At 39.0% G+C, this 16,392-nt stretch overlaps 1 protein-coding gene across 3 annotated transcripts in view; it reads right to left on the bottom strand.

Annotated features, from left to right (window-relative positions):
- Positions 1 to 1,705: 1,705 nt before the first annotated feature.
- LOC137194013 (SPRY domain-containing SOCS box protein 4-like) overlaps positions 1,706 to 16,392 on the bottom strand; it is an 83,184-nt gene continuing 68,497 nt past the window's right edge. For all 3 annotated transcript variants that reach the window (XM_067605520.1, XM_067605521.1, XM_067605522.1), the window contains exon 3: positions 1,706 to 4,785. In XM_067605520.1, the coding sequence (XP_067461621.1) occupies positions 4,658 to 4,785 (128 nt within the window). In that variant the 3' untranslated portion in view covers positions 1,706 to 4,657. The remainder of the gene's footprint in view (positions 4,786 to 16,392) is intronic.

Here is a 16,392-nt window from a genome sequence, read left to right as displayed (position 1 = left end):
CCCTTTTGATAATCAAATAATTGTTTTGAGTTATTTTTTTAAGAAAAAAATACAAAAATGTACTTGTTCCAGCTTCTTAATGTGAATATTTTCTGGCTTCTTTAGTCCTCTGTATGATAGTAAACTGAATATCTTATATATCTGGTTTATGGACTTTTGGTCGGGACAAAACAACATATTTGAGGTTGCACCTTGGGCTTTGAGAAACAGAGATACATTTTTTTCACGATTTTCTAACATTTTATGGACCAAAGTACTAATCAATTAATTGTGAAAATAATCGACAGATTAATTGATAACGGGAACAACAATTATTAGTTGCAGCCCCACAAAATCCAAGTTCTGTTTCCAAGGTCAAGAGTTAACATTCAGTCTGACTTCTAACCTTTAATATTTGGATTAACTGTATTAGATGATTTATATGGATATATATGATGATATATGGAGAGAAAGGATCAGTTATGCACTGGACAGAATAAACAAGAAATATAGCTGAAACTATGAGCCGATTAGTCGATCGACAGAAATTTAGTTAATTTAACATCAAATTTAGCCCGTGTAGACATTTAGTTTATTTAATGTTTTTATAATGTCAGTTATTTAAGTCATTTTTTGAAGCCAAAAGCCAACCAGTCTCTGGTTCCAGCCTCTCAAACATGAACATTTGCTTCTTATCATTATTATTACTTTAGATAGATAACAAAAAAATGTACAAATCAAGAAAATAATTGTCATTTTAATCAATAATGAAAATGGTCCTTAGTTGCAGCACAAATGCAACAGTATGTGTAAAATGCAGACAGGTGAAGCCACCATGATGAAATAAGTAAAATACACCTTCAAACTGCAACATCAATAAGCTTTTTTATTTATTGTTATCTGTCATCAGTAAATCACTAGGTCCTCTGCTGTGTGTGTGTGTGTGTGTGTGTAGCCTTATCAAAGTTTGGCTGCCTGCACCACATATTCCTCTGAGTATTCATGTCAGTGTGTGCAAGTAAGACGATAAACAAACATGGAGTGTGTTTACACTAGTCTACATGTTTATTCAGAGACTCTGGTCCTGCTAAACTGTGCGTCTGTCTGTTATTGATGTATGAAACAGCAGCAGTCCTCTGTGTGATGAGATACTACATTGAGCCAGACCTGATGAGGCTTTAGTGAAAGTCTGATCCCACATCGTGCAGAGAGGAAACATGAAGCCTGAAACCTCGTCAAGCCTCACTGATGTTCTCACTCTGTGCTGCCCTGCTGTTTTTACTTTGGACTCTGAGCGCATCAATAGCTCTCTGGCTGAGTGTGAGAGTGTGAGCTGTATTTACAGCTGCAGGAGCTGATGAGCTCTGAATTAGCTGTTTACTTTCTGAAGGGGAAACAGCACACTTGACAAAAGGCAGAACACACAGCCAAATACTTTACAGCCCGATTTTGCTCGCTAAGGCCTCGCTGGGAAGATTAAAGGCTCCCACAGACACAATTAATGCTGCAAGAGTCTCATCTCTGGTTGCACAATCTTACTGCAGTTTTTTTTTTGTTTTTTTTTTAAGTGTCAGATGTTTTTTGGATGGCTTTAACGCGTATATTTCAGTCAGCATTCCTAAAAATCACAGGCTGATGTTTTTGGACACAAAATGAGTCATGGGTTTGATTTTCCATGCAAGAGAGTTTGTTGGGAAAGAGACACAAAGAATATTTTACAGACATATTTTTCAAATTCACTTGGCTTTTATTCACATTTCATATCTCAACTGCACCATCCGTCCATACATTCTACTACTTTTCTGAATGGCCCTTCTCTCCCCATCCTAACTGATGGAAACAGGAGGCAAGACCAGCGCCATCACAAATAATAATAATAATAATAATAATAATAATAATAATAATAATCGTAATAATAATAATAAAAGCAGCATTGAAGAAACAAGTTTTGATTTCTCTCTCCCTTCATCACCAGCATCTTTGTATTAAATTTACCTGAATGTAACCATCAACGATCACTTAAAAAAACAAACGTAGAACTAGCTTGTGATAAATAAACATCATCATCATCCTACCATCATCAGAATCAGACTCCACACTCACAATAATATTAATAATAATAATAATAATAATGATGAAGAATACAAACTCAGAAGTAAAAAAAAGTGACTAAAGCCTTTTTTTTTTTTTTTTTTAGGAAATATAACATGATTGGTCTACAGTATGTGTGTGTGTGTGTGTGTGCATGTGTGTGTGTGTTTATGTTTGTATTGGTCATCCTCTATCTGCTCCGCCGCTGCAGTAGCAGTAATATTCCTACGTCCCACTACAGCCTTTATTATAGATCCAGTGAGAGTAGATCTGCTCTGGTCCTGTTAGTCTGTTTGTTTGTGGTCTTTAAGACAGTTGTGCAGAGAGCAGACAGACTCTCTCTGGTACCAGTGAGCTACAGCAGGTTGCTACAACAGCAGGTGAGGCTCCTCTTACTGTCCTGGACTGCCAACAGCATGATAGCACTACTTACACTGTGCTGGGCCACAACCTGCAGCTCCAACACACACATTCCTAAATATATACCCCATGTATGAAATACTTTGGTCATGATCAAAATACATTTAGTGTCCTGTGAGGAAATGCTTCTCAGTGCAACTTTAAACGGCAAACAGTTTTCTGCTGTTTGTTTCTTTAACAAAGCCCCTTTCAGACATGCAGCTCGTTAAAAGAGGAACATAAATGTGATTGAAATTTTTTTCATGTCGTCACCTTAAAGGAAATTTTTAAAGTCTTAAAACAACAGTCAGGTGTCCATATGGACACTGGAACAGGTTTTTCTTGCTGTAAGGCCATTAAAATATCTCTTCCTGAAGCACTTACAATGTGACTGATGGGGGACAAAATCCACTGTCCTTGTTTTGTGTAAAAAGCTAATATGAGACTTCAGCAGGCTGAGATAATCAACTCAAATGGGGATCTTCCAAAATTCTCTCTGCGTTTGCACGGACAGTGTTTCCATGCTTAACTGAGGTGGATGGACAGTTATACATAGAGGGAATTTTGCCCTGAAGACACTGTAACTTTGGAAGATATCCAGTTGATTTAACAGCCTGCTGAAGCCTCAAACTGGCTTCAGATAAACACAAAACAAGAACTGTGGATTTTGTCCCCCATCACTTACATCGAAAGCACATTAGGATAGAATATTTTAATGTCCAGTATGAACAGAGGGAATGATTAAAAACTTCTTGCAATGTTTATGTGGACACCTTACTATTGTTTTAAGATAGACTTGTAACTAGTAACACTTCCAGAGTGGCTAAACTCTGAATTGAATGTTGTTTTCATATTAACGTGAAGGCTACAGCAGCATACGATGAGATTAAATGGGTTTCTTATACCCTTGATTAAGAGCACTGCTATAACTGTATCACTTAATTTAATTAATTTCTTACACACACGCACACAAAACAAAAAGAAATCGGTTTAAAAAAACATCCAAACCACCTGCCAATTTTAAGATGTGATTCTTCTTTTGTCAGATCAGTCTATAACAATATTTTACCCCTTGTGGTGCAGTTGAAAAAGAGGTTTAAAAAAACAAACATTAAAAGTAGCAGTAATCATCAGATGGCAGTCTTTCTCCATAAAATCATTCATGCCAACTGCAGGGATGAAAGGATATAAATCCAGCCAACACTTTACATAACTTAATGTCTTGCCTTTCTATTGTTGTGCACTGTGGGACATTATAAAGTGAGCAGTAAAATACATTTTATGAACTTAACTAATAAATTAGGAAATTGATGAGTGCTGAGTTTCCCCTCTCGCTGACGATGGTTATTAATTAAGACTTCAAAGCAAAATAAGTTTTAAAAATCCATCACTTATGTAGCCTGTCACAGAGTCTTCTTCCTTCACATTATTACTTTTTAACTCACTGCTGTTTAGCAGCAGCCCCATCATGCAAGCATTATGAACATTAACGTAACAGACACCCAAATCTGAATGACAAAAAGACGTTTATCAGGTAGATTAGCAGCAATGTTACATGTCTGAAAAGGGCTGAACTATCATTAAATGTCTGCATACTTAACTTTGCATACACACATTTCAATCTACTCTGTATGCAGTGTGAGCTTTTGGTCGGGCCCAGAGTCGGTTAGATAAAAAACGACATTAGTGCTAAAATCCTCTTGGACATCCAGGCTCTGCATGTGGAGACCACAGGTACACACAATAGTATCCAACAGCAATGATATGGTCACTGACTGTATGTCATAAAGGCCTCCAGGGATAGGATTAGTGTGCTTTCTCAGCGCAGTTTTTCATTCTCAACACTAGGTGGCGGTGGTTGACTTGCCACCACCTCTTTCACCACGTAACCACACTGTGAAGTCAAGAGAATGGGTTTTCTTTCAGGATGAGAGAGACACTGATGGGATACCATCATCAATAATTTATTTCAAGTCCAAAACGAATGAAAAAGCAGCTCCAAATCCAAAAGATGCTGTCCTATCCTTGGTTTGTCTTTTCTAGAGCTGTGGTGCCCTCAGTGTGGACGTTCTTCCTGCTTTCATCATCCCCCTCTTTGTTTAATCAATTTCTTTCATCCATTCATCTTTAGACTCTCTGGTGGTCGGGTTTGTGTCCTTGCACTGGCAGTCGGCTCTGCTGGTGTCAGTCACTGGTATTGGAGGTAATTTTTGAGGGACTGGGGCAGAGGGAGGCTCTCGATCTCCTGAAGCCGCTCCCGACCCAGCGCCAGACGGGCCGCACGCCGACACAAGTCCATCAGAGGCAGAGGCTCGGCTGAGGAAAGGGACAGAGAGAGAACACATTAGATCCAAGCCTCACATGACTTGAGAACAAACTTTTGACTGTTTGGGCATGTATCCATTTACCTGTATGTTTACCTCTGCCTTTTATACATGCATAATACATCTTAATATTTGTTATGCATGAATGAATGAGAGATAGGAGTAGAGGGGTGGAGAGAGTGATGCTGCACACCTTTAAATATTTACAACTCCTCCTCCTCACTCACTCACACACACACAAACACACCACCACTGACACCTGTTCTTAATAGCTGATACAGACACATACACCATCTGTCACCGTATATCCATCTGAAACATTTATTTTCACATTCAGTTGGATTGTTAGATAAAAGAAATGTATCATAGTTTGAAGAGAAAAGTTTGGTGTAAATCTAAGGTTGTTCCCTCTACACTGCCACTTCCTCGTCAGCCTTTCCACTGACCTTCATCGTAACGTGAGGGTGAAGGAGGTAACTGATACAGGAGGCTGTGGTCTGAGCTGCAGGACACACACACACACACACACACACACACACACACTGCAGGAGGAGGCAGCTCAGTGCTTTGGAAGAAGCCTGTCTGAATTGTGTTGTTGTTGTCTCATAGTTTCTACTCTGTGAATCTTTCAGTAATTGGTATCTACAAAACTCACAAATCTACATTATCATAAAAAAGTAAACCACAAAAACTATTGACTAAATGTATCTGCCAATATAAAGGCATGGCTGATATATCTGACAATTTCAGCTTATGGCAGATATATGGTCGGGTTCTGATTGCTGGTTTCATTTTGGATCAAATTCCCTGTTGGCAAAATACCAAAATACAGATTCTCAAGCTCTTTTTTCTGTTCTTTCTCTTCCTTATTGGCACAAAGCAACATAGAAAACATTCAGGTATCAGCTTCTCATTTGTCACTGCCGCTGACTGTCAATTTTGCCGGTTAAAATAGCAAAGATTACCAGATTATATCAGTTGTGGCTAATTAATGTCAATTCTATAACTGCTTAAACCAATTTTTGACTGTTGTCTGCTTAACGTGTTCTCTTCAGGCCGCTGTGATCATTTGTAAGGGGGGAAAAAACATCTCACTCCAACAGCAGTCTATGACCGCGAGTGAACAATGGTTGAGTTTTTGTAGCTCAACAAGACCAACAGACTCTTCTCTACAGTCTGTTTGTCTCTGTTACGTCAATTTCAGGAGAATGTTCCAGTTAAACCATCATGTATATCATCTTGATATTCCAAGTTCATAAAGTAATCATTTCTACGTCTGCAAGTAGCTCAAAGTAAACTACACTCGTTATTTTAATGTGTCAGATTGATCAGCATGCTGTTAAGCTCGTTTTCAGGTTGTAAACATTGATTAGGCAGCCAATCAAAACTGTTGTTTCATATCAATGGCATCTTTGAGTTTTAGTTATTTATCACTTTGTTACTTCCAAATGCTGAAAGCCAAATCCAGTTAGATTCAAAAAGGGATTTGAAAGGATTTGATTGCAATAAAATACTTTTGAACTCCAACACTTCACAGATACATCGGTATTTGTCTACGCTGGCAGATAGGTTTCTAAAAATTGCAGTTCAGAAACGTCTGATTTAATTTAGAAACATTCAAATGTTCAAATATCAACTCCAAAATATCAATATATGTCTCAAAACTACAGCATCAAGTTCTTTTCTTCACTATTTCAACAACCAACAATCAAACAAGGCCTGTAACAGTGAGAATCATTGAAAAATGTGACTGATGTTGACCATTACTGATTCCCCTTAATGTCAGTGTTTCATCTGGCAACAAAGTTTGATAGTTGTACATGAAGCTTTGCCTATTTGTAGGAGAACATGGCTGAAATCTGGATAAGTTGATAAGATTTTGATGATGGTCTGGGTCTTGTGATGTCTGATATGATTTGTTAATGTGGAAGGTCTGATATTCAGGTTTCTTCAATCAAAACTAGACAACAAACAATAATAAACACAAACTGCAAACATGAAGTTACTCATTGAATGTCAGTTATCAAGTCTTTGTCCTTCTCCCTTCATTGGGCGTTAACAACTTGGCCTGGTAACTTCCTCCACATGGATTTTATAGTATCATCAGTTTCAATTAATAGTAATGACCGTGTCTGATTGACCTAATTACACAGCACAGCAGAGTGTGAGGGAGGAGAGGGACACATTACCCCTCCCCAAACCCCTTCCACCTAAGGAAACAAACTGTACTGTATACACACATGGCTTTCTGCACCATACATGCAACAGCCTTTGAACTTAGTGACCCCCACCAACACAATGGGACCCGACCATCAGTACACGGACTGGAGGAACACGCAGGGAAATGGGGCAGAACAGTAACGGCAGTCATTCAGATGGAAACGAGGGGGGAGATGGAGAGAAAAAAATGGTGAAAAATAGAGAGGAGGGACGGAAAAGGTGGATTCAAACGGGAGTAGAGACGCAGGGTAAAGAAGGAAAAAGGTCTGCAAACATTTGTTCTTAAGCGGCGAGTGATTTAAGAGAACAAATTTCTCAGAATTTTGGTTAATTCACAAATGGTCCAGACCTGTTGTATGAGTCATGCACAGATAGTCTGTCTGCCTCCACAAGGGGAGAAAACAATTATATATCACTGAAATCTACTAAAACACCACTAATGATGCTGTTAAATTGTTCTGTGACAGTCTGCTGATTTCAACAGCAGTACTTTTTATTCTTTCCCTCAACATTTTTGTAATTGTAACTTCCTTCTGTCCTTGTTTAGTAAAAAAAACACACACTGCAATCACCCGTTGTAATTCTGGACGCCCTTAACCACCTGCTTTTGTAGCTGCTGTGTGTGTGTTCAAGGTTAAACCAACAGGACAGAGGACACCTCAGCCTCCACACACACACACAAACACACACACAACACATACATCCACCTCAGCGTGACTGTCAGTGTGCACACTCACATCAATGTTCATCCACACTCACAGAAAACACACTTCCTCACTTGTGCAGTCACAGTGACACAAGCGCCGTGTCGGGTTTTAGTTTGACCTCCGCTTGACTCTCAATTACTCCGCCATTATGAGAGGTGCTCTCATCATATTAATAGGATACACAGTAGATGAATGATGTTGTGTGGTGGCTGAGTGGCATCAACATCAGATACAGTGAGAAGCAGATAAGTGATTCACACAGAGCGAGTCATTTGTGTGTAAAGGGCAGCATCTGTGCACTTATAGATGCACATATACAAGGGCTCGAACTTTCAACTCATATGTTGATTATTTTTTAACAAATCAATGATTCATTTAGTCTATAAAAATGCCACAGTTTCATCAAGTATTGATTTTACAATGACATTAACTGACAGAATAAAAACATTTGAGAGGCTAAGATTGGCTTCAATTAATCAACTATCATTTCAGCTCTAACATGTATCAACATATACGGAATAAAGCACAGCTCACACAGGTTCAGGTTAATAGTAAGTGTAGTTACAATATAAAGGCTTGTAAACAACACTACAAGCCCTCATTACCACCCTAAATATAGAGTCAACAGAAATAAACAGTGATGCTAAGCTGGCTTTACTGCCACCCTGGCTGATGATACAAAAAGTGTTTACTGTACTGACACCTGCCTCTGATTGGCTAATGTCTTCTTTTTGCTACGAGAGCAGAATATTGATCAGTTGTTCATTGTTCTGGACAAAAACATTTGTTTATTTGAAATATTTATTGTATTTTTTTGTAGAATCCAACCTAGACTTGCACAAAAGTCAGGAAAATGTCTTTTTTTGTGGCAATATGATGTTTAAAGACCAAAAAGTACATGCATATAAGTATGCATGCTGCAACACCACGAACACATGATGTTTATACAGACACACAAACAAAATGAGCCATATTTTCCTACACGCACATTTGGCTCATTAGCTGCTTTACAGAAAAATACTCATTTGTTCTGCCGACTTACAGAGAAAAACAGCTATTTCACTGGAAGGGTCAACTGAAACCGCAGAAGACTACATCAGAAAATATCCATTTGAGGTAATTGTGACTAAAACAAGTGAGCCATGTGTGTGTGTGTGTGTGTGTGTGTGTGTACGGGTATGTTTGTGACATGTGCATGTACCTATCAAGGGGAGCAATTTTGTACCAAATCCAATTAATTTGAGTATGCTCGTCAGCTCTTTAGTGCTCAGTTATGTGGAGACAATTTCAGCAGACATCACTGTGGTTGCTAAGAGGAAGGAGTCACTGTCAACTCTCTGTCTCTTTGTTCCCCTCTGGAGAAAAAACTTAAAATAGTAAAACTGAAAAGTCGACATAAACAGTAAAAATTCACTAGCTGTATCCCAAAGTCTGTACAGCCTAAATAGAGACCTAATTAACCTCTTCTACTAGAATAAAAGAAAGAAATCGCACCTCACAGAGGAGGTATTTCTATCTCTAAATGACCTGCCAGATAATGTCAAGTATAAGGAGTACTTTCTGTGAAGCCCATATCTACTGTATAATGCATTATTAATACCTGCATAATGAATTCTAATGATTATCTAATGTATCATACTTTCTATAGGCCTTTATCATAGTGAATTAAGGGCAGGATGTTCTGAAGGCCAGTGCTGTGGAGTAACTAGTTACATGTAACAGCATTATAAAATTAACTTACAAAATAAATGCAACGGTAATTGGTTACAGTTACTGAGAAAAAATATGTCATTAAAATAGTTCCTATTTCAAAAAAATGATTAGGAATTTCAGGTTATAAATCTGCCACCATTGTGTGAGTGGAAAGCATGATGGCCATGGCAACTGTTTAATCTTGTAAATCACTGAGATCATACATGCAGTACCTCGGGCTGTTGTTATAAGACATCATAATACATTATAAAAGCTTGTCGCATCTTTTATGTGCTTTACACATGTGTTACGTTACAGTGTAATGCATCAAATGGGCTCCAGAGAAAGCATTATCCAGGAGTCTGTGTGTAATATTATTCTAGCTCCAGGTAGTCCAATAACTGCTATTTGTTATAAATTGCAATCATCTCCACATGAATCATTCACTGCCCTCCAGATGAGTATAATGACCTTGTATTGCATTATACAAGTAATTAGCTGGGCTTAATAACTTCTATTGGAATATTCAATGCATTAACGATAGAATTTCATTCTTAATGACACATTTTTTATATATTGTTTTACACTATCAGCATGTCCTCAAGTGGTAAGAGAAGCTAATGAGAATGTGGATAATATACAGTAGGTCATTTACCTCTGCGTCATTGCACATTCAGTGCATTAAGAAGAATTAAGCTTCAAAATGCTGCAGGACTGTATGTCATCTTTGGTAAAAAAAAATCATCAGATAGAGATGATCAGGCTGCAGAGCTGTGATTATTTAGTCAAGCTCTTAAACTTATGAAAATTGCTGCAACATTGTTCTTTCACAGTGGAGCTATTGTAGTGTCGTCAGACTGTAATAGCTCTTTTTTGCTGGCAAAAATACGTTACTGGCTATCAAAATAGGCTTTCAGTGCAGAGTTTTATCAGGTCAGATAAGGTTTTAGCGTGTTATTCTTCACTGAACTCTCCAGAGCTGAATTAGAAATTGTTAGCTGAACAGAGAGATGATTCCTGAACAACCCCTGTGGGAAAATTGGGCAATTACGGCACTAAACATCTAGAAAAAAAGATCACAAACAAGAATCATTAAGCGCTTGCTCCCCTCTTCTGAGCCTTTCTTCAAGCACATGTTGGGAATCAAACCAGCAACACTTAAGTGACGAGCCCTCCCCTCCCTCACAATCTGCTCGGAGCCATTTATATGAAGCCGCCTTCATATAAACCCAAAGACCTCTATGAATTTTGTGAGAGGGTTTCCTGACAAGCGCTAGTGGGCAACATTAGATCGATACCATGTGTGAAGTGATTCCAGCTAGTGAAGAACTTCTTCCCTGATGAGACATTTTATATGGATATGAATCGAGACCCCAGTTCCGCTACGATGGGAACAAGCAGTAATAGGGGCACACAATGTGACATGACGCCTGTAATGAGATGCGGCGCACAGCAGCGCAGAGCAGGATTTATTGTCTGTGGACTATGATAATGGGAGTGAGGGTGAAAATGGCAACGGTGGCATCGCTTTTATGATGGATGTAAAAAGTGACCTGAGGGGAGGGCAGGGAGCTAAATAAAGCCTGACAGACGATTAGTGAGTTTAAAAGAAAAACTGCAGAGGAAATACGGAGTTGTGTAAAACTGAAGAAGCTAACAAACACACGTTACATATAATGTAGAAAGGACGGCTCAGGAAAACATGATCCTCTCCTTTTTCTCAAGTCTTTTTGCCACAGCTCATCTGTAACAGTACACCTCTCTCCTCTTTCCTCCTGCAATGCTGCTCCTCCACCAAAGAAGAAACCCCTCTGCCTGCTTTCTTCTCTGCTATTCATCTCTTTTATTCCCTGCCCTTCTTTCACATTCTTCTTTTTATCTTTTTCCTCTTTTATACTCTCCAAGGTCAGATCTTCTCTGCCACATTAGAAATCATCGCTGTTGGGTGAAAGCTTCATTATCTCCAAAATGTCAACAAAAGAAAGAAAAACAGGTGCGTTTGACAGTGCAGTTTTTATCATTATCCGGTTGGTTTTGGAAGGGTTTTCTAAGCCCAAGAGGTTGATGAATTTTGTGAACCCGTAGAGGAGCGTGTAATCCTTTAATCCTTTAATTAAAGTCAATATAATATGAAAATGAATTAAAAAAAAAACTGCAATTACAGGGCTCTCATAGTTCAACAGGGGTGACATTCTGACAAATGCACAACCCCAGTGCCTGCTCACATGCATGTGTACATATAGTACCAGTCAAAAGTTTGGACACACCTTCCTATTCACTTGAATGAGCAAGTGTGTCCAAACTTTTGACTGTACATCCAATGTAATCAAACAGTTCAAGGTTGAAACTACTCACAGCTCAATAATGAGACCATATTTTATACAAATGCTAAGCTTTTTCTCTGCTGATCCAATGCCATACTATCGACCTGCCGCAGCAGGTTTTCCGGTACACTGAAACAAGTAAAAGGAACATAAAAGTACAAACATTTGCACAAAGGAAATCCACAAACCTGCCCTGCAAACATGTTGACAAGTAGAAAAAAGAAAAGTGGCACAAAGTGTGCACACGTATGCAAGGTCACGAATACAGGAAATCAAACTGACACTCACACATATCTCAAATAAAAAGAAAGATCGAAAAAGACTCAATGTGCAAAGTAAACACACACACGCACACGCACACTTCCCTGCTATGCATATATAGAGGCTTTGAGCTCACTCAAGGACAAATAGGTCCAATAGAGACACATGTAGGGCTGGGTTTCTTATTTCAATACTTTTTTGGTGCCAACCGAAATGTGTCTGTCTGCACCAAATATTTAAAAGTGTTTCTGATCATTCTAAATCATCATTTTTTTCTAATTTTAGAGTATTGTATTTAGGCTTTAGGTTCTGTATGGCTGCATTTAACGTGAGAACTGAGGCCTCTTAAATGAAACGTTTATATTCCTCAAAGTAAGGTACTGAAAAAACTGAAACTTGGGTATCAAATCAGCACTAGTATCAATCAAACATTTCAAATGATATCCAGTTTTTGCCACATGGGCTGTTAAAGTACAGCTGGGTTTGGTTTGATCGGTTTGTCATACAGCAGACAAATGTTCCTACAGCTCACATTATAGCAGGCTGATGAAAATAAATGTTTACAGCTTTGCACATTACATCTGCTCCAGAGCAGTAAAATCAGCAGATGAGCTGAAGCAAAACTAAACTAGACATTCACAGAGCAGGTTCTTAATGGTTTAGGGTGTCCAGCACTTGTCACAAATACAGAACTTAATTCTTACTTGTCTTAACTTTGAGTTAAGACAGGTAAGAGAGCCAATTATGTAGCCAATTTAAAAATGTTCTACAAATTTGGCAGGTTTAAGAAAGAGGACTTTTAGCCGAAGTTTCTGCAGAAGCTGTTTGCTCTCTCAAAACACCAACTTGAACCATGAAGAGCTGAAGGGAGGACATTTGGATTTTTGAAATGTGATGGGGAGTTTTTTTTTAACACAAATCAACACAGAAACAGAACTGAAAGCTGGGAATCATTATACCTAAATGGTAAATCAGCAATGCTATCAAATACAAGATAAATTTGACTTATTAGATGTGTAATAGCTCTACTGCACTGCATGCGGACCAGTGACTAATCTTAACTTAAGTCAACAACCATATTAATTACTAGAAGAACACAATGTAATGTAAAAACAGCTTAATAATGTTTCAAATGAAAGTCAATTGTGAACATAAAAAGTACTGTTGAGAAAAGTGGGCTTAAGTGCTTCCTCTGTTAACAGCAAAGAGAGGAATGGAAGAAAATAACCGTATTCAAACCACATTTAAAGCAAGAACAACACAACAAAGGAGGGGATTAGCAGCAGGTGTAACGTTACTGTTTGAGCGCAGCATCCTCCTTTTCAAACACACGAGACGCTGAACTATGCCAAACACCAACGTCCTTCACTGCCACCGAGGGAGGTTGGCGTTATCCATAACTAATGCACCTCTGTTGGTGTCCCGTATCCTCTTCCCCCAGCATACTGTGCCATTGCCAGTTTTTAGTACAGTCGCACTCTTAAGACACAGTGAAGCAGCTGTTGTGCAGGCAGGACTAATACAGTAATGTTGCCACAATCCATGTAGGATTTGTTAGAAAACCCTTTTGTATTAAAAAAAAAGGATATAGCCACAGGGTGGGAGGACTAATGGCTACAAACATAGTTGCATTAAGTCCGTCCCACACAGATTTAGGAGAGGAGGGTGTGAAAATCCTTTTTTTGTCCTCCCTGAGCAAACTCCATCTTGTGATATGTGGCTAAAACTAACTTTGGTGCTTAAATAGTTCCTGTGGTATGAGTCATATCTTACCGGCCATATTGCTGTCACACAGAAAGATAGGCACTGTGGGCAGAGCTGGCTAGTAGAGAGGAGTTGGTGGTAATACAAGCCATGGCTGTGTTTCTTTTTAAAGCCCTGCTCTCTCTTTACCATCCTGCATTACTGTAAATCCACTGTTCACTGTCTCCTCTGGGACGAGAGGCAAAGTGATAAGAGAAACAGGAGGAGGAAAGATGTGAAAGAGAGGTGGAAAAATAAGGGAGCAGAGGAGGAGAAGGAGGAGGACTGGGGTGAGTAAGCAGGGAGGGGATGAAGCAGAGAATGAGATGAAAGAGGAGGATGAACACAAAGAGGAGAGAGGGTGATAAATAGAGGAGACAGAAATGAGAGAAGAGGCAGCAGTCTGACCCTCAGATATCCTTGACAGTGACAAACTGCAGGTAGGCAGCCCTTATTCATAAAAATGTCAATATTAGAGGAAATCTGTTGGTATAATTTACTAAGCACAACTTCAATTAATATTCTTGCTTACGTGCAGTTTTGCAAACATGATAAACCATCGTTTATGCAAAACATCTCATCTCTGTGCCCAATCTGCAGAGAAACTGCTGACGTTGATCTACTGTGGCATTTTGTTAGCGTGCGTTTCAAAACTGACATGAGTCAAGATGAACTTGCTCACAGTCTGACAGAGGATGAGTGTAAACAGTCAAATGGAAAACGTTCATAAGGTAGTTGAAATGTGACAGCTTAATTTCTGTTAGCACTTAATGTCAATAACACTGGCACTGAGTGTCAGTGCTTGTTTTAATGGGAGTGTACAGTAAATAATTGGAACAACAAGATTTATGAGGTCTCTCTTGTAAAAGAGATATTGTATCTCAAGAGACTTCATGGTTAAATTTAAGTAAAAGACTACAGCCATGCTAGCAGCTCTGTCAAGCTGTACTTTGGCACAGTGGAGTTTTGAGCTGAATGCTAGTGTCAGCATGCTAACATGCTTATGTTTAGCAGGTATGTTCACCATGTTAGTTTAGTGTGATAGCATGCTAACACATGCTAATTAGCACTAAACAAAACAGGCAGCTGAGGCTGATAGGAATGTCATTAGTTTTGCATGTATTTGGTCAACAAACCAAAGTAGTAGCTGTAAAAGTCCCAAACCTTATGACATTCAGTTTACTATCATAGAGGACTGAGAAAAACACCAACATCTGAGGACCTGGAACCTGAGAATGGTTGGTATTTTTGCTTAAAAACATGACTTAAAGGACCAGTGTGTAGGATTTGGTGGCATCTAGTGGTAAGGTTGCAGATTGCAACCCCTCCTTTTCAATTGTGTAAGAGAACCTACATTGGCTGCCAAACTAACGAAAAATGTGAAAGGCCCTCTCTAGAGCCAGTGTTTGGTTTGTCCGTTCCGGGCTACTGTAGAAACATGGCGGTGCAACATGGCGGGTTCTGTGGAAGAGGACCCGCTCCCTATGTAGATATAAAGGGTTCATTCTAAGCTAACAAAAACACAACAATTCTTATTTTCAGGTGATTATATACTAATTAAAACACACTCATGAATATTATATTCCATTTCTGCCAATAGATCCCCCTAAATCGTAGACTCTGCTCCAAAATTTGTGCAGATTACTTTTCTTTCAGATGACCGAATGTTTCAGCCCTGAAGCAAAATTCTCTTTTTAGATTTCAAATTGAATGATAGTGTAGAAGGTAGAAAAATAGCCTTTTAAAGGAAAGAAATATCAATCATTTATAGAGGATAACAAATTCATTCAAGGACGACAAAACTGTTTAAGAATGTGGAGATACATACATTAATATCTACATACATGCTGTTCATTAGACCAACACGTCCAGATGTGATGGGCAGCCTCATTAGACAAGGTCACCTAATTATATGGATGACTAGGAAAGCTTGATGGGTGTGTGTGTGTGTGTGTCAGATAAAAGAACAAAGACAGAGATGGGTGAAACTGAGATAGAGGTGAGATAGAAGAGATCAGAGCGCAAAGATCAAAACAGAACAGAATGCCCCTCCCTTTCACTGTAGCTTCAGTCGATTATGTGTAAATAAAGGTGGGAAAACCACAGACACACATACACACGCACGCACACACACACACGTGCATTTAACACGCATACAAGCATGAGCTCTCACACGTGTGCACATGCAGCAGGCGAGCTCTCACCAGCAACCTGATGGAGTCACACTGGGATAAAAACCCAGCTGATCCTTCACCGGATTTACCTGTCAGGTCAGCGTGTGTGTGTGGTTATCTGTGAGCATGCTTGCTCACACACACACACACGGAAGCAGCAGAAAAAGAAGGTCAGAGGACAAACAGAGGGAGATATATAGGGGTTTGGAGGGAAGAGACAGAGAGGTGTAAATTGTGTGATATTCCACCACCCCTGTTTTAAATTAAAAATCAGCTGATTTACAGGAAGAGGTGAAAGAGAGGTGTATATTATGTATCATTATCATTAATGCTCACCTCCACTTCCACAGAAAATACACCCTGCAGCCGGATGCAACAAGTTTATACCTGCTGTCTGGAAAACTACCCACAGTCATTCTGAGTAATACTGGAATTCACAAACTGAAGTAAGTTGATGAGACAGGTGGATACAAAGAAG

The sequence above is a fragment of the Thunnus thynnus genome, chromosome 12 (genome assembly GCF_963924715.1).
Source record: "Thunnus thynnus chromosome 12, fThuThy2.1, whole genome shotgun sequence".
NCBI classification, from domain to species: Eukaryota; Metazoa; Chordata; class Actinopteri; order Scombriformes; family Scombridae; genus Thunnus; species Thunnus thynnus.
The sequence above is the reverse complement of the archived record's forward strand: the minus strand, read 5'-3'. Positions and strand labels throughout refer to the sequence as shown.